We start from the raw sequence: 16,964 nt of genomic DNA, 5'->3' as shown, positions 1-16,964 counted from the left end.
TTTTACAGATGGCGTTGTCATGCTATTACAATTTCTAGGGATTTTTTGCCCGACTTTTTGAAAAAATTTTTTAATAGAGCAATGCCTATTTAATTTAATAAATAAATTAATTGTTTTAAATTTAATAATAATATAAATGTAATAATAAAATAAATTTAATAAATTGTTAATTTATTCCAAGATGTCTGCACCCAGTGTTGCCAACTATTTAATTGAAATTTAATGGATGAACGTGGTATAAGTGCTTATCAAAGTAAACAATTAGAATCCATTTGTTTATTTTGAATTTTATAAAAGTTTAATTTAAATATAAAGAAAATGTTCTATCACGTATGTAACAATTTATTGTTTTATAGTTCTGTTTTTTTTTTTTAAACTTAAATTACAATTTATTCATTAGAGATCAATCAATAAATCCTTTATTGAATCAATTGGAAAGAATTAATCTTTTTGTATGTTTATTAATTAACATAGATATCATTGGAACAAGAAGTCTTATTACATCCAAGATATTTTGGACCTCAACTGCTTGAAATAGTGAAACAGAAACTTTATACAGAAGTAGAAGGAACATGCACTGGAAAGTAAGTTCATATATTTGAATGTAATGCAACAGGTATTTACTAAATAATGTTTTAGGTATGGCTTTGTTATAGCAGTAACGCTTATAGATAATATCGGTGCTGGTATAATACAACCAGGAAAAGGATTTGTAGTGTATCCTGTTAAATATAAAGCAATTGTATTTAGACCATTTAAAGGTGAAGTTTTGGATGCAATTGTAACACAAGTAAATAAGGTAAACATTACAATATTACAGAATATATATAGGCTAGTTTAGCATATATAATTAATGATAACACATTACATTTTTTTTTATACAGGTTGGAATGTTTGCAGAAATCGGACCATTATCTTGTTTTATATCTCATCATGTAAATATCAGTAATTATTTTTTTATAATACTAAATGTATTTTATTTCATCTATATATATGTAAAATATTATTTCAGTCAATCCCAGAAGAAATGCAATTTTGTCCCAATGTTAATCCACCTTGTTATAAATCAAAAGAAGAGGTAATTATTTATTGCTTGATAACTTGGAAAATTTATTTGCTATAATTAATACGATTATTATTACTGTAACAATTACTGTGTATACTGATTATTAATCCTTAAATTGAAAATTTTCAGGATGTGATCATTCAAGCCGACGATGAAATAAGATTAAAAATAGTTGGAACAAGAGTAGATGCTACTGGTATTGTTAGTATTCAATTTTTCAAATATTCTTATTAATAATAAAAATATTCACAATGTAATAACCATAGATAAACATTTATTTTGTTCTAGTTTGCTATAGGAACATTGATGGACGATTATTTAGGTATAACTAGTTAATTAATTATAACAATTTATATTAACCCTTAGCGCTCCGCACGTTTTTGTACCACTGCCTACCAGCAACTCGGGCACATTTTCGCAGCGGAACGAGTATGAAGAAGGAGTTTTATTTTAAGTGAGAAGAATTACACGTGCTTGTGAATATTTTTTATTTTATTTCTTTTATACACATATGCACCTTCTTTTTGTAAATGAAAAATAAATTAAAAATTTTTTTTTCTTTTTTTTTCTTTTTTTTTTTTTTTTTTTCCTAGCCATGCTAAAAACATTGGGCGCCGCAGCGGAGCCTACGGAGTTACGAAACAAATGACGGATGGTTCCGTAGCGGAGCCTACGGAACGCTAAGGGTTAATATATATATTTAGCTATAAATAAACTTGTTTTTTTTTTTTTTCAGGTCTTGTATGTAACTGAATTGTTCATACATTCTATTATAGACTACCTTCCTACAAGTTTGTAAATAGAAAGGAATATGTTATAACAATGTCTATTGCAATTACATGAAAAGCAACGATGAACTATATTTATACATTGAAATTTAATAAATGTAAGAATCAGATTTAATTATTACAATAAATGAATATCATTTTGTTATCTATTCTTATTTTCCTGTTTTTACGTGTTAAAACAAAAACTTATTCACTCCTTATCTCAAAGGTACTACGAAAGATATAAATAACATTATCCTTAATTTTTATTCGAGTATTCTAGCAAAATATATATAACAATAGCATGGAAAATGTTAATCATTACACCATGGTATGCAGAATAAATATTAAATATAATAATCATAAATTAACATTTTTGTTACAAAATCTATATTATAAATTAATTTATCCTTTAATTTATTACATAATTTATAAAAATTCATAAATTCTTCTTTTTTATGAATAAACATTTAAAAATTTAAATATACTATTATAAGATTTTATTTATCTTTTTATTTAATACATTGAATGCCACGTTAATTTTACATGGCTTGCCCATAATGCAGACACGAACTTACTGTTATGTGTTACACATTATATTGAAATGTTATTTAGAACAGATAAGTTAAAGTTTATAATTATTGGCAATGCATTTATCTTACTGGGGGGGTCACACGTAACTTGTGCGGTGTTGAAATGCATTTTTTTGTATTGGCTCGATTAACAAAATGCCGAGATAGTACAATGGAAGAGATTTCCTTTCTTCACATACGAGCCTACTGAAAAAACAACGTCATAAAATAAAAAAAAAATTCCAAGAACCTAGATAAGACCAAGGACAAAAAACTCTATCAAAATAGTTGTGACATATTGTGGAATCTATTGATTTACCTTTCCTCTGTTTGAAGTGGTTTAATACAAAACATCCACTATACGCATGCATAATATTTAAGCATACACATGTCACATATTATAAATGAAACTATTTTGATATATTTTATATTGAATGAATTTCTTCACATCATTGTAATAACGATGATAATATTGAAAAATCCAAAACCATTGAAATTTATTTGAATTATATTTCTAATAATCTTGGTTTCACTGCTCACTGATGATCCCTGTGGCATTCAATGCGTTAATAAATGTTTATAAATAAAAGTAAAGATATTTTAGTGACAGATATATTGATTCGCAAATAGTAAATTGATTTAATATTATTTTGTTAAGTCAAAATTATTTACACATTATTTAAAATTAAACGAAATTTCAAAAATCTATGTAATCTATTTCATTATTACAAGGATGCGCTGTGAAAAATGACAGCGCTTAACAAGCGTCGATAAGATTGTATTAATGTACATAAATTGTGTTTATTTCGCTACTTGTGTAACCTTTTAGTTTTCTCGTCATTTTACAATGAGCATATGATTTTTCAACATTGTAATAAATTCATTTCAACTATTTTGCGTTTGCAGATTTTTTAATCCTATGAATAGTGCAAGTTTTGTAGCAACTTCTGTTTTTTCTTTATCGTAAAGTTTACTTTGATCGGGCATCAATTTGTCCATTACATGCTTATATATTTTACCATCGGCACCTACATAATACGTCGAAAATCCATCGTACCATCTAGAAATTATAAATAAATAATTTCAATATTATCTTAAAGTTTTATTTCCGATGATTAAATACCATAAATAAATACATACACTTCTGCATCGCTTAAAGCTTCCTTTATTCTCCAAAATTTAAATTTCCATATCGTAAAAAGCGCTCTTAGCCCTGTAATACCGCTTATTCGCCAACGTACTTTTATCGTATCATCATCCGGATCAATAGTTATTTTTAATACATCTAATTTTATATATGCAAATTTTAAATGACCAATTGTTCTTATAAAAGTTATTTGTTTCATGTAATTAAAAATACCCCTAAAAATTTTAATCTAACATAAGTTAAAAATATTAAAATTAAAACGTATAATATACTTACTTCGTTTCTAATCCTTTAATATTATTAATAAATATTAAATTTTCCGAATATATTGTGTAATCTAATGTTTTAACGAAGAAATTTGGTAACTGAAATCACAGAAATATCTATTTACAATTATTTGTTTAACATTTTTCAAAAGTAATTCAACCAAAATTGTAATAAATAGCAGAAAAACACGTACGTCATTTCTAAGACTAGTAAATACAAGTTCTAATTGTTCTTTGGATGGTCTACCCTCTCTGTTTTGAATCGATTGTTTATCATTAACTTCTTGTGCTTTAATGATTCCACCATTTGTGAGTAAAACATTATTTTGCTCCAAATGATTATCGACAATAGTACTCAACATTTGTTTATTAGAACGCAATCTATTATTATTATTTACGATATGGAAGATATCTCTTGTTGAAGATTCATTTTCCGTCTTTTTATTACAATCTATACTAACGTTATATAGCAACAAATTATTTAAAACTGGTTCCGTATTAAAGAACCTACTGTGATTAGTACAGCTCTGCTGTGCTATATGTACAATTTCATTTTTATTTTTTTTATAACTGTTAATCAATTCTTTTTCCAATTTTTGATGGAATGAATAGACACCTGCGTAAATATCGAAATCACTATCTGTTAATTTTGTTTTTGCATCCACCGCAGTCTGAGGTCCAAAAAACTGTAATACATAATATTACTTACATAAAAGAGACATGTAATATATACAGTATTTAAATTTTAGAATAATGAAAATATATATATATATAAAGAGATTGTAAAATTTATATAACTTTGTATAAATTTGTATACAAAAGTAAACTTTCAATGAAAATAAATAAAAATAATTCATACATGCATAAAAGTGATAATAAAATTGATTATAATTTAATGTATATAATTACGAACAATGATGCAACTTCAAATATTATTATTATTATTATTATTATTATTATTATTATTATTATTATTATTCGAAACTTTAATTAATGATAATTAATAAAAATAAAAACTTCAAAAAGAAAAATTAAGATATTCTAACAATACTAGACAACATTAACGTTGGCTCGTGCTACTACTCATGCCAGTTATGTAAGGTTTTTTTGAGGTTAGGAAATGTCGGCATTTATTTTTATTGTTATTACATATTTATAACCCAATGTAAAATTATCACAACTTATAAAGATAATTTTACAATGTAATTCCATTAAGAAGAATGAAAAACATAATTGTTTTGTTATTATTCAACTTACCTCATTCAAAAATGAAGAAGATTTTATGTTTTTTGGCAACCGACAATCGATGGTCGTAACTTGTTTTCTCGTATTTACAAACGATGTAAATTTATTTGAAATGGTACGAAAGCAAAGCGACATTTTTAATTATTTATATCAATATTTTTCCTAATCATACAATTCAATCGTAAATCGTATACGAAAACGTTTCTTCAACGAACATTGAAACATAAGTGACGTTCTGACCTCGACATGTTATTCCGGAAACAACTAGTAACAATAAGGATATGCAGGGCTAACAATCTTTCTGAATTACCTAGGAAAGTTTAGATTTCAAAAAATCAAACTAATTTGGGGTAAAAAACCTAAAAAACGTTAAAACACCATCTGGTTAATGTAAATGCAATTATAATAAATATTTAAATAAATATTTAAAGAAAATCAAATGAATAGATGAACATTAAAAATCTTCATTCGCATTCAATTATATTACATTTATTAATAAGTTGTAACGTTTAGAATTATTTTGTTTTTCTAAATATATTATTAGATATATTACATATGTTTAATTATTTATAAACATAATGTAAGTAAAATTGTTCATCAACAAAAATTCTTTACTAAATATTAAAATATTTTATTGTATATATTTCCAACTTTTAAATAAAACATAATTTTGACACGGAAAAATCACAGACACTTTTCTTTTGCAGTATTAATTGAACGATAATTATACAAATTTTTAAATATAAAAAGTAGTAAATAACAACATAATTTAAAATATATAAGTTAATAATAAAATTGTAACATTTTTGCTTGATAATGAAATAGAATATTGATATAATTAATTTCTTGTGTTTACTTATTTAATAATCAATGCATTATATTATTAAAATAAAAATGATTAAAAATAAAATTTGTTACGTGAATTATTATTGAACTTTAAAAATAACTAGTTATTAATGACTGAGTCTGTACTATTTACAATCTTAACGATGATTTTTTTATCTGCTTTTTTAATTTAATATACATGAATTTAATTATTATTTAAACATTTCTTGACGTTTAAAGATTTCTCCTTTTTTTGCCAATTGATGTATCATATTTTACATCAAGGTAATTTGTATTCATGCATAAAAACATGTTAGATTATTATGATACAAATAAAAAATACATATATATACATATACATATATATATATATATATATATATATATATATATATATATATGTGCATTGTTAGTACTATATCGCTTCATATGCAATATCAACTCCAATTCTCATAGGGGGACCATTTAAAAATTCTTCCAATTCATCGCGTCGTCTATTTTCATCTCTTGATCTATGAAGAGAACGTTTTTTCTTTTTTTCACTTTTATCATTCTTCTCTTTATCTTTTTCTTTATCTTTAGATTTCTTTTTCCTTCTTTTTTCTTTCTCATCTACCTACAATAATATCAATAATGAAGATAATTAAAGAAAATCAATGAAATTATATAAACCAAATAACTTGTATAATAATTTACCTTTTCCTTATGTTTTTTCTTTTCTTTCATTATAGGACTGCTACCATTAGAACTTATATGTTGCATACTAATATTGTCAAGTAACTCTAAGTGAACATTAGAACTTGTAACACTAACATCTAAACTTTTATCACTTAATTCCAATTTATCTTTTCTTGTACTATTACAAGTTACATCTTCACCACCTTCCGGACTTTGTCGCCATTTAGAATCACATTGCAACCAACTATCAAATGCATCAGGATATATATCAGGCTGTTCATTAATTCTAATGTTATTGGAAATGTGAATTTCTTGCTCTATAGATGAAATAGAATCACGTTTATTAATTTGTCTTTGTGCTTCAGAATTCAGTTCTGTATTATTTATTATTGATTCGCGTTTTAATTTTTGCTTATTTAATGGATTTTCTGCTAATTTTGGTTGTATTGGAGATGCCACCTCGTCAACAGATGACAAATCATCTTCATATTCTGCTACCAGAGGATTTGCAGTTTCTACGTCGCTATTGAAAATGAAAAATATATTATAAATGTATATATCAAAACAAAGGAATATGCATACGATGAAAGAACAAATTTATTACCTTTCTGAATTTAATTCTTCATGTTGTATTTTTTGAGGAGATACCTGATTATTGTCTTCTAAAAAAGATCCGTCTAAAGGTCCATCGTCTGGTATAAAGTCTTCAACACTGGTTAATGGTTTGTTCAAATTAAGAGGATTAGTACTGGACATCCTCTCTGTTTCTCCTTCTTTTTTATTTCCAAAAATTTTAGACATTAATGATTGTGATTTTCCTGTACAATCTTTACGTTCTAAATTATCGTGTACAGATTCATTTACTTTATAATTATCTAGTTTAGAAGTACTTTGTGCACTAGATAAATTTGATATGGATTGTGTGTTTTTAACTGATACAGTAGAACTATCTGAGGTATCTTTTATTAAATTTTCCTTTTTTGGTGGAGATTTTAAATCTATATTTTTTACAGGTATAGGAATCCCACCACCAATTGGGCCAGGCATTGATATTGACCGTCGTACTTCGGTACTTGAAGTTACAATACCATTAGAAGGTACGATACGATGATTACTCAAAGATGAAGTGACATTGGGGACTAGAATACTTGCAGACACTGAATCAGCAAGAGCTCTTCTTCTGTTCACAAGATTGTCTAAAAATTTATTATAATCTGCATCATCGCTGTCTTGGAAAAGATCAAGTTCTTGTACCGTCAAATGAGTTTCTTCTTCATTAGTCTCAAGCTGCTTCAATAAAGTTTCCCTTTGTAATTGAAGAAAAGGAAGATTAAAAAATTTATGCAAAAGTTTTAATCCAAAACCATTTCTCATCGATGATTCTGCATATCTTATCTATTAAAAAAAAAAAAAAAAAAAAAAAATATCAAGCATTAATATATCATTTAATAAAATGTTAATAAATATATACACAAATAAAACATATGTAAAAATAAATTATTTACTTGTGCAGACGGTCTGTGCAATGAATCAATAAAGTATGTTATATGATCTGTTGTAACTGTTCTATGATGAGACATATCGCAATGATTGCCTAAAACTATAATAGGTATATGGCTAGGAATTTTTGGAAGTTCACGTTGAACATAATCAAATGTCCAAGTTTTGGTTATATCCATCATAATAATAACACCATTGGTCCCTTTATAAACGTCAAGGAATTCTGCATCTAAAGCAGGCTCTTCAATAATGGTTTCGGTAGTAGAATTATCCATTTTTAAACCTTCCAATTTTCTTCTTCGTCTTCCACGGTCCACAACATCCCATACTTCAACTTTGACTACGTCATCCGTAGCCTTATAATTCCACTGAATACTAGCGACTTGTATTTCTTCAGTAGGTATATATTCTTCAACAAATTTTTGGCCTTGTAGTCTATGAAATAAACATGTTTTTCCTACATTTCTATCACCTTTTATGATGATCTTCACTAAAAATAATAAATATATTATTATATCAAACCATATATAAAAACTTAGAAAAAAAAAGAAAAAAGAGAGAGAGAAATTTATAATTTTACTATTATATTGTACTCCTTTAGCAAATTTTCTTTGTAACGTTGTTGGCATAGATTGATGGGCTGGTCTAGCTGATGCATTGCCAACTCCATCAGACTTCCCAGCTAATCTCTTGAAGGCAGAAAACATTTTCTTCTATTTTGATTATCTATTCGTCAAATATTATGGTCTTGTAAATTGACCAACTCTATAATGAATATCTGTACACACACAAAAATATTATTTAAATATAATAATGACATGAAACATGTTCTCCAATTTAATATTAAATTACATTTAATATCGCTTAATCCAAAGAAATATTAAATTACATATAAAGAAACATTTAATAATTGTTTTTAATTATTATTTTCACAAGTTATACATGATATTTTTTTATAAACCTTATTACCATGAATCTCATTTATAAACTTTACCACATATTATAAATAGAACAAAATAAACAATAAAATATATATGTAATTTCTTTCCACAGAACAAAACTCAAGCAGCTGTCAAGCTATCATAAACTGTTTCTCTTTCCTACCATAAACAACAAAAATCAAAGACTAAAGATTGTTAATTCATGCTACAATTATATTCTTTCTGTAATGGTGAAACGCTTATACGCTAGAAATAGATGTGCTACCGATAGAGAGCGCACTGGCGTAATTGACCAATCATAATATGTTCAGCACCATCATTTCGATTTGTGCTGACCAATCACGTAGTGGTTAATCGACCAATAAAAGCACAGTTTATGAGAGCTATGCGAGGCGGTAAAATACAAAATAAATCTACAGTTGATACAAAAATTATTTGCAGATCCTAATTTCATTCGACTAAAGAGGATATAATTATATAATCTAATTCTCTAATAAATTATAAAAATTGATCACTACCTACCTAGATTATATACTAGTTTGTTATTTCTTCTTCTTCTTTTTTTTTAAAGGACTTCGTCCTGTTATAGTTTTTATTGCTATTTCCTGGAACGCTTTATTGTTTTTACCGAGGGTAGGTTGCTGGCCTCACCCTCGAACCCTCCTTCTTTGCCTGGGCTTGGGACAGTTTGTTATTTGTTCATATATAAAGTACTTTATTATTTAAAAAAATTAACAGATTATTATTACTAAATACTTTACTAAATATTTAATAATTAAACCTATAAGTCTCTAATAGTATTCATGGCTTTGTATAAGAGAGGTTTCAAATTTTCTGACATTAAAGTACTTCTTTCCCCGTGTGTTATTGTCAATAAAGAATGCGCTTTTCTTAATGCATCATAAGCTTGCTTTGCTTTATTCAGATGTAATTGAATTCTTCCTATCATAAGGTATAATAATCCCGTTAAAGGATATCTTTCTCCATAATATAATCTGTAATGTAAAAAATAATTTTATACTTATATCAAAATATAAATGTTAAATATTCATATAAAGATAAAATACTAACAAATATCCTGGTATAAGTCTTTGTCCATAATCCTCTGCTTCTTCCCATGAAGATAAACGTACAGATGCCTCGAATGCTGCTTCTAAAGTACGTACATATTGGATATTAAATGCATGTAGAACACCTTCCTGTTTTTTTAGGCATATTTTACTCACATCAAGGTCTATTATTAGATAAGGAATTATAGCCTGTATGTAATATATAGAATAAATTTCTGTACATTATAATTAAGAAGGATACAAGCCATATTTTTCATATCTTGTAAATGATGGGCAGAGAATTCCGTAACTTCGTCAAATGTTTCTTTAAAATTCGGCGGAAATTTCTCATTACATTTTTTACATTCTGTAGCATCGGAAGGATTTGGATATGTACAAGACGTTTTTGGACAAGCAGCAGCTCTTGCCGTTGGCTCTGGTTGAATGCATCTTTGGCAATCACACAAAAAATAGTATGAATTCTTTAATTCTTCGCGTCTATCTTTAGTTGAATTGAGAATGTCGATATATGATATCTTTATCTGAACACAGAAATCTATATTAGAGTATATAGTATATAATTATTAGTAAATAAGAAAGGATCATTGTTGTAATATTTATTTCTTTAATCAAATTAAAAATGATTATTATACCTGTGACCAATTTAAACATGGAAGATCTTCAAGTGTTCTTATAATAATTGTAGTTCCTTCAAATACAGCTACAGCATTAGGTTTGCAGCTGTGATCAATTATAGACGGTGCCAGATAAATGCCAACACCAATACTATTCATATCTAAATCTAATATATTAAAGGAATTGATACATATTCTACCATAAATACCCATTAACTCTGCAGAATTTGGTAATGGTATGTTTTCAAGAAATGCAAATAGAACTGCGCACAATGAAATAAAATGTTCCATTCGTTTGGCATCTTTTTTAATATCAGAGTAATCTATACGAGAGAAAAATCACAAAATTTATTAATTATTGCATTCAATATTTTTTCCTTAAAAAAAAAAGATTACTTTATCATATTAAGATTAATAATTAAAGAGACATATACTTACGAGACATAAGATCTTTAAATTTTCTATAATTTTTTTCAGAATAATATCCCATTTCTTCTCCTCCACCTCGATGAAGTTTTATAATTATACGAGCCATGAGTCTTGCAGCATCGGGTATTGTTTTGGGTGATATTCTTTTTAAATTTGGACATTCTATTTTATGTATTGACCAAGCTTCTTTTTGACAATTACGATTACAATAATATACGTATTGACAAACAGAACACTTGAAAAGTTTTCCACTGAGAAAAAATAATAATTAAAATTTATGTAAATATTATGTATGTAGTGTGTGTGTGTGTGGGTCATAACCTTGACATAATGTTTTATTTATTTTATATTATGCGACAATATTAGAAAAAAAAAAACATTAAAACCTAATTCCTTTGTAAAAGTTATTTACCTTTTCAAACAATTATCGCATCTATTTGTTCTTTGATTCGAACTTAGAACAAAAGAAAAAGGTTTGGTAATTATAATTGCAGTGCCTTTTTCTAAAATATCTTCATTTTCTTTCATTGTATGAAACATTTAGCACGTTTTATTTAGAAAATGATTATAATCTCTATATCATAAACGTTTGTTTTCTTTAATAAGTTTTCTAATACACAAGAGGAAAAAAATACACAAGGAATGCCGGAATTTACTACGTATACATAACCTCATATTTTTAAATCACTGAATTATAAACGTTTATTATTTAATAACAAATTATTCTACCGTTATTTGTCACGTATGGGAGAGGAACGTTATGTCATATTTTTAATATAATTACGAAATAGTAATAATAATAATAATAATAATAATGTAATCAAATTTATCAGTTAATAATAATACATTATAAATATTTACAAAATGATAAACGTAGTACTTAAAAGGAAAGATATAAATAAATCACAAACTGTTATCTCTCTTTAATCTTACCTTTCTAAACAATAATCACACCTTTCGCTCCGAAATAAACTTTTTAAAATATGTGCAAACGGTTTAGACGTTAAAATCGTTGTTCCCGCATTTATAGAATCTTGAATATATGCTTTTTTAATTCTCATTTTAAAAAATAAAAAATTATAGTTTTAAAGCGTTAAATTAGGCAGATTACTTTCGACGATCAAAAGCTTCTAATGTCTGCAACTCTAGACTTTCTTACCCCTTTAGACAGATAAATTTAAACTTGAGTTATTTTAAGATTGGTTTATTTTAAAGCTAATATATTATTAGCAATAATAATGTCTGTTAACCCGATTCTTCAATTACATTTACAAGTACACATTTCTAATTGTATAAAAAAATAAAAGTTAGTAAGAAAAAATATACAATTGAATATTTTATTTACAATAACATAAAACTGCAATAAATTCTCAAAAAATAGGGTAACAATAAATTCAATTAATTCTTTTACAGACTTAAAATTAATATATTGCTTTGCAATTTCATGGAAGAATATATTGATATTATAATCATATACACTTGTATGTGCCATAAGTTTTAAGACTGAGAGAAAAAAAGATTAAAAACACACAGAAAAAATATATTTTTCATAATAAACGCAGTGTCATATATACAATGCTATTATTTTTTTTTTTTTTATATATATAAATTAGTCTTTTGCATGCCACTTTGTATTTTCTTTTTTTTTTAATTTTTAAACTCTGCTTAATGGACATAATATCATCATTCAAAGTCCACTCTGCCTTCATATATATATATATATATGGTATTATATTCATATGCTTTTATGCGTAGTTGATTTTGAAATTTGTTTTGACTATTTTTTTGTCTATTTTAACTGAATAGTTTATATTACACTTTTTGTTTGTTTATTTGTTTGGAGCTGTTCATTCAGCATGCGATAATCCCATCTAAAGATCGATCGAACGTACGATGAAATAGGAATGGGTGAAAGTTTGGCTTTACATGTGTGATAATGTAATGGTGTATTTGATGGTAGTTTATTAAATGTCTACCACTCTTTCTTGTGCTCATCCATCGATACACCCCCAGGACCCAAAGATACTAGCATTAAAAGGCCACCAATTACTGATAATGTCTGTAAAATTGAATATATATTTATTATTATTATTTAGAGAAATGTAGAGATATTTTGAAAATATATATAAATATAATGAAATAACATTTTACCTGGAAAAAGTCATATTTGAGAAAGTCTCGTAATGGTTTATGATCTGGAATAGTCCACCATGCATTGTGATAAACATTCAATGCAGAAAGTACAAGTACCAAAAGCAAAGCACTAAGTTTAGTTTTATATCCAATAGTCACCAACAACATTAAAATACTTCCCAAAATATCTTGTAAAATTTGAAGGAATGATACTTCAAAGCGAATTAAAGTTATAAACATGAATGCTAAGAGAATTCTTCCAGCAAGTTGTAATAAATTTTTAGGTTTATTATCACCAAGGGATGGAACTCCAGCAAATAATGATCTTCCTTCAACTCTGGATTCAGCCAAAACCAGAAGTAATGCACCTATCAGTGCTAAATTCCTGAACAGGAATTGCATATCAAATAAAATACTATATGCAAATGTCTGTAAAACCAATATGAAAAATAGAACTCCACAAGCTATGTTGACTTTCCATCTTGCAATGACCATAACACATCCTCCAAGCTGCCCAATTAAATTAACAAAAACGAAGACATGAGCTAAAAATTTTCCACAACCCCAAGACATATCCATATATTCTTTCTGTTCGTTCCATTGAAACCACATTCGAAGTCCATCTTCCAAAAATGTAGATATAAGACACAATCGTGCAAGAGTTGGTAATATATGCTTCCCACTACGTATAACCTGTCATAACAAAAAAATAAAATAATAAAATTATCATTCCATTTTTAAAAATATAATATACTTTAAATCAATTGTAATAGCCCAATAACATTCACAATATATTTTCATTATAAAAATTATAAATTAATATAACATTAATCTCTTTCACATTACAGTAATATAATTATAAAAATAAATTATTAATATTAATTATTATTAATAAAGCATAATTATTTATATCCATAAAAATAAAATATTTAATTTCTGTATAAGATAAAATAAAATAAGATAAATTCTAGTAATTGAAGCAAATCAAATAAATTTTGAATAAACAAGTATAGATTACATATACAATAGCAATATAATATATGATGATATGCAGAATTTTGTTCTCTTAACATTGCATTGTACAAAAGTATTATATTACAAAGTTAAATATAATTTAATTTAAATTATTCTCAATATATAGATATTTTAAAATATGTTGATTATTTAAAATTTATATACCGATGAATTGTTAAATAAATATAAAATATAAATAAGAAACCATAAATTAAAATATTTTACTAAAATACATAGAGACATACAACATCGAATGTACTCATAACCTTTAAACATTACAACTTGTCTACGATATTAATTAAAACTTTGCATTTGAAAACAATGTTTGATGATCTTTTTAGTCAAGAATAAAACGTATATATCAAAATATATATGGAAATATGTGAGCAAACATGTTATGTTGGATACGATGACGTTGACAGGAGATACTTATATATCTGTGGGTGCTCGTACCGTCTTTTTTGAAATCTAATATACATTATGTTTTATATATAATTAATTAAAAACAAATAACAACAAAATATGAAAAATAATAATATCGATTATTTTACCTGATCTGCTATTTCTTCGGCTTTTGAAAGAACCTCCTGCGAGATCACCATCGTGTTTTATTCAAAAAGTAAAAAAGTGTGCACATACATACACACGTGTGCGCACACAAGTAGTACCAAGAGAAATGAGAAAGAGAAGGATAGAAATATAGAATAGAAAGAGAGAAAGATTGAGATAGGGTAAGACGAGCACGCCGATTTCTATACTTTAACACGACTACAAACCACTGTACACGATACTCGGACTCCTCTCAATGATGTGGAGATTGAGTTAACGTCATTTCCGGCATACGTGGTCGAAAAATGTACGTATGATCAGAATCCATAACAGATTTAAAAGATTTCATTCGCCATTATTTACATACTGAAAATTATTACTATAAATATTAAATTACTATAAATGTAACCAAAGAGATAGCTATTAATACAATATAGTTATACATTTAACCAATAACTCCCGTTACATATTATAGATTTCTAATATACCGCGTTAAAGGGTAAGTGACGCTTTCAATGTCGATTTAATATTTTTTTTATGAAGAAAAATGGACAAATAGATATATAATAGTCTCTATCATACAATGGAAGTACAAAAAAATATATAGGTATATTTTAACGTACTTATAATATCATATATTTATATACAAATGTATGTTTAATGTTCATGTTCTGATTAACGTAGTGATGTAAAAATTGTGAGGTTAAGTAGTGTCATTTGATTGCAATTGTCAAAAAGAAATATATTTTTTAATGAAAATTGTTTATTTGAATTGATTATGTTATCAGGATTTTATTATGATGCAATTTTGATAAAATATATGTATATATAAATATATGCGTAATAATAATTATAATAAAATTGGAATAATATAACACATATCACATATCAAATTATATATATATATATAAATATATATATATAGATATATGTATTAGCGCGAACAAAATACATACAATTAATTTTGTAAGTATAATAATAGTAATATGCATTCTATTGCAATTTCTATAATATTCATATTATTAAATTATTATCATATTTATACAAAACAAGAATAAGCTTAGATAGGAATAAAAATATATAAGGTATACACAATAGCTGACTAATAATAGATATGAAATAGATTTTTAAGTAATTTTATCCAATTAATAATTGAATTTTGTAGACTTGAGGAAATATTAAAATCGACATTATAAAAAAATGTTAGAAATAACTTGCAATGATCGATTAGGAAAAAAGGTTAGAGTGAAGTGTAATCCAGATGATACTATTGGTGATTTGAAGAAACTTATAGCAGCTCAAACTGGAACACATTGGGAAAAAATTGTATTAAAGAAATGGTACACTATCTTCAAAGACCATATTAAACTACAGGACTGTATCCTTCAATATTTTAAGTCATCTATATGAGCAGTTCATAGGCCAAAACGATTAACTCTACATGTAGAATTATTTTTTTAATTTATTGTCAAAACACTTGAGAGATATTGATGTTTCATTTTTTATATTTAAAATAAATTCTTTTGGTAAGTACACTTAATGTCACTAAATGACCATTGAATAATAAATGAAATGATGTATATAACTACATCACCACTTTCTCTACTTTTTGTTTTATAAAACTAATCGATTTGGCAAATGAGCGAGTCATTATAGTTTTGTTATTAGCAACAACTCTTCTATCAATGCTTTCCTTAATCAAATGCTTTAGATGAAATACACGATGGCATGAATTTAGAGTTATATTATCAATAGTTGTGTACAGATTCGTTATAAGTACTTATAATATCTTAATGTATTAATTATTATTATTTTCCACTTGTATTTAAATAAATTTTTTATTTAAAACATTATTAATATACGATGTAAGTAATATTAATTTTTCAAATATAAGAGAGAGAGGAATGTAAAAATCCTTTAATATTAATGAAATTAATTACATATTTGTTGTATTTGTTATGAGTACATAACAAAAAGTAAATTAACAAATTTGATAGGTATAGAATTATATATATATATAGGGTGTTTAAAAATATGTACGTATAACACTTCAGGGATGGTTTTAGTATATTAAATACATAAAAAAGAAAAAAAAGTTCATATAATTATATTTATGATCTTGTATATATGTATGTACATATATATATA

General features: G+C 25.9%; 6 protein-coding genes across 17 annotated transcripts; 2 read left to right on the top strand and 4 right to left on the bottom strand.

The window, feature by feature from the left end:
* Window positions 1-207: 207 nt before the first annotated feature.
* On the top strand, window positions 208-1,969 carry LOC122517569 (DNA-directed RNA polymerase II subunit RPB7). Its single transcript, XM_043636031.1, has 8 exons — window positions 208-330; window positions 475-584; window positions 640-799; window positions 885-935; window positions 1,013-1,078; window positions 1,196-1,267; window positions 1,355-1,388; window positions 1,803-1,969. The coding sequence occupies exons 1-8, from the start codon at window positions 319-321 to the stop codon at window positions 1,817-1,819; spliced, it is 522 nt and encodes a 173-aa protein (XP_043491966.1). The 5' UTR covers window positions 208-318; the 3' UTR covers window positions 1,820-1,969.
* A 349-nt stretch (window positions 1,970-2,318) lies between these two features.
* LOC122517566 lies at window positions 2,319-5,343 on the bottom strand. Of its 4 annotated transcripts, none has more exons than XR_006303891.1 (6): window positions 5,076-5,343; window positions 4,013-4,504; window positions 3,829-3,917; window positions 3,546-3,767; window positions 3,228-3,465; window positions 2,319-2,954 (listed from the first exon to the last, which is right to left on the bottom strand). XR_006303891.1 is itself a non-coding variant. In XM_043636024.1 (5 exons), the coding sequence occupies exons 1-5, from the start codon at window positions 5,196-5,198 to the stop codon at window positions 3,291-3,293; spliced, it is 1,101 nt and encodes a 366-aa protein (XP_043491959.1). In that variant the 5' UTR covers window positions 5,199-5,342; the 3' UTR covers window positions 2,319-3,290. The 4 variants fall into 4 exon arrangements, 1 of the variants encoding a protein (XP_043491959.1); XR_006303890.1 differs by having other exon boundaries at window positions 2,319-2,612; window positions 2,725-3,465; window positions 5,076-5,342; XR_006303892.1 differs by having other exon boundaries at window positions 2,319-2,609; window positions 2,725-3,465; window positions 5,076-5,342.
* A 625-nt stretch (window positions 5,344-5,968) lies between these two features.
* LOC122517563 (rab-like protein 6) lies at window positions 5,969-9,214 on the bottom strand. 4 transcript variants are annotated; one of them, XM_043636014.1, is made up of 6 exons: window positions 9,028-9,214; window positions 8,647-8,844; window positions 8,072-8,556; window positions 7,171-7,961; window positions 6,585-7,089; window positions 5,969-6,504 (listed from the first exon to the last, which is right to left on the bottom strand). In XM_043636014.1, the coding sequence occupies exons 2-6, from the start codon at window positions 8,771-8,773 to the stop codon at window positions 6,304-6,306; spliced, it is 2,109 nt and encodes a 702-aa protein (XP_043491949.1). In that variant the 5' UTR covers window positions 8,774-8,844; window positions 9,028-9,214; the 3' UTR covers window positions 5,969-6,303. The 4 variants fall into 4 exon arrangements, with proteins under 4 accessions (XP_043491949.1, XP_043491948.1, XP_043491950.1 ...); XM_043636013.1 differs by having other exon boundaries at window positions 9,036-9,214; XM_043636015.1 differs by having other exon boundaries at window positions 9,061-9,214.
* A 484-nt stretch (window positions 9,215-9,698) lies between these two features.
* Window positions 9,699-12,399, bottom strand: LOC122517565 (histone-lysine N-methyltransferase SMYD3). Of its 3 annotated transcripts, XM_043636023.1 has the most exons (7): window positions 11,533-11,929; window positions 11,130-11,371; window positions 10,710-11,014; window positions 10,319-10,598; window positions 10,234-10,241; window positions 10,079-10,160; window positions 9,894-10,002 (listed from the first exon to the last, which is right to left on the bottom strand). In XM_043636023.1, the coding sequence occupies exons 1-7, from the start codon at window positions 11,658-11,660 to the stop codon at window positions 9,974-9,976; spliced, it is 1,074 nt and encodes a 357-aa protein (XP_043491958.1). In that variant the 5' UTR covers window positions 11,661-11,929; the 3' UTR covers window positions 9,894-9,973. The 3 variants fall into 3 exon arrangements, with proteins under 3 accessions (XP_043491955.1, XP_043491956.1, XP_043491958.1); XM_043636020.1 differs by lacking the exon at window positions 11,533-11,929 and adding an exon at window positions 12,054-12,399 and having other exon boundaries at window positions 9,699-10,002; window positions 10,079-10,241; XM_043636021.1 differs by having other exon boundaries at window positions 9,699-10,002; window positions 10,079-10,241; window positions 11,533-11,927.
* A 44-nt stretch (window positions 12,400-12,443) lies between these two features.
* LOC122517567 (surfeit locus protein 4 homolog) lies at window positions 12,444-15,033 on the bottom strand. The gene is made up of 3 exons (XM_043636025.1): window positions 14,819-15,033; window positions 13,272-13,946; window positions 12,444-13,179 (listed from the first exon to the last, which is right to left on the bottom strand). Exons 1-3 carry the CDS (start codon window positions 14,867-14,869, stop codon window positions 13,093-13,095), a joined length of 813 nt encoding a protein of 270 aa, XP_043491960.1. The 5' UTR covers window positions 14,870-15,033; the 3' UTR covers window positions 12,444-13,092.
* On the top strand, window positions 15,032-16,669 carry LOC122517568 (ubiquitin-like protein 5). 4 transcript variants are annotated; one of them, XM_043636027.1, is made up of 4 exons: window positions 15,032-15,123; window positions 15,292-15,315; window positions 15,982-16,194; window positions 16,528-16,669. In XM_043636027.1, the coding sequence occupies exons 3-4, from the start codon at window positions 16,017-16,019 to the stop codon at window positions 16,569-16,571; spliced, it is 222 nt and encodes a 73-aa protein (XP_043491962.1). In that variant the 5' UTR covers window positions 15,032-15,123; window positions 15,292-15,315; window positions 15,982-16,016; the 3' UTR covers window positions 16,572-16,669. The 4 variants fall into 4 exon arrangements, with proteins under 4 accessions (XP_043491962.1, XP_043491963.1, XP_043491961.1 ...); XM_043636028.1 differs by lacking the exon at window positions 15,292-15,315 and having other exon boundaries at window positions 15,036-15,123; XM_043636026.1 differs by lacking the exons at window positions 15,032-15,123; window positions 15,292-15,315 and adding an exon at window positions 15,748-15,782.
* The last annotated feature ends 295 nt before the right edge of the window (window positions 16,670-16,964 follow it).

Source organism: Polistes fuscatus, unplaced genomic scaffold, assembly GCF_010416935.1.
Source record: "Polistes fuscatus isolate 324 unplaced genomic scaffold, CU_Pfus_HIC Scaffold21, whole genome shotgun sequence".
Lineage (NCBI taxonomy): Eukaryota > Metazoa > Arthropoda > Insecta > Hymenoptera > Vespidae > Polistes > Polistes fuscatus.
Note: the sequence above shows the minus strand (reverse complement) of the source record. Positions and strands in the feature narration are given on the sequence as shown.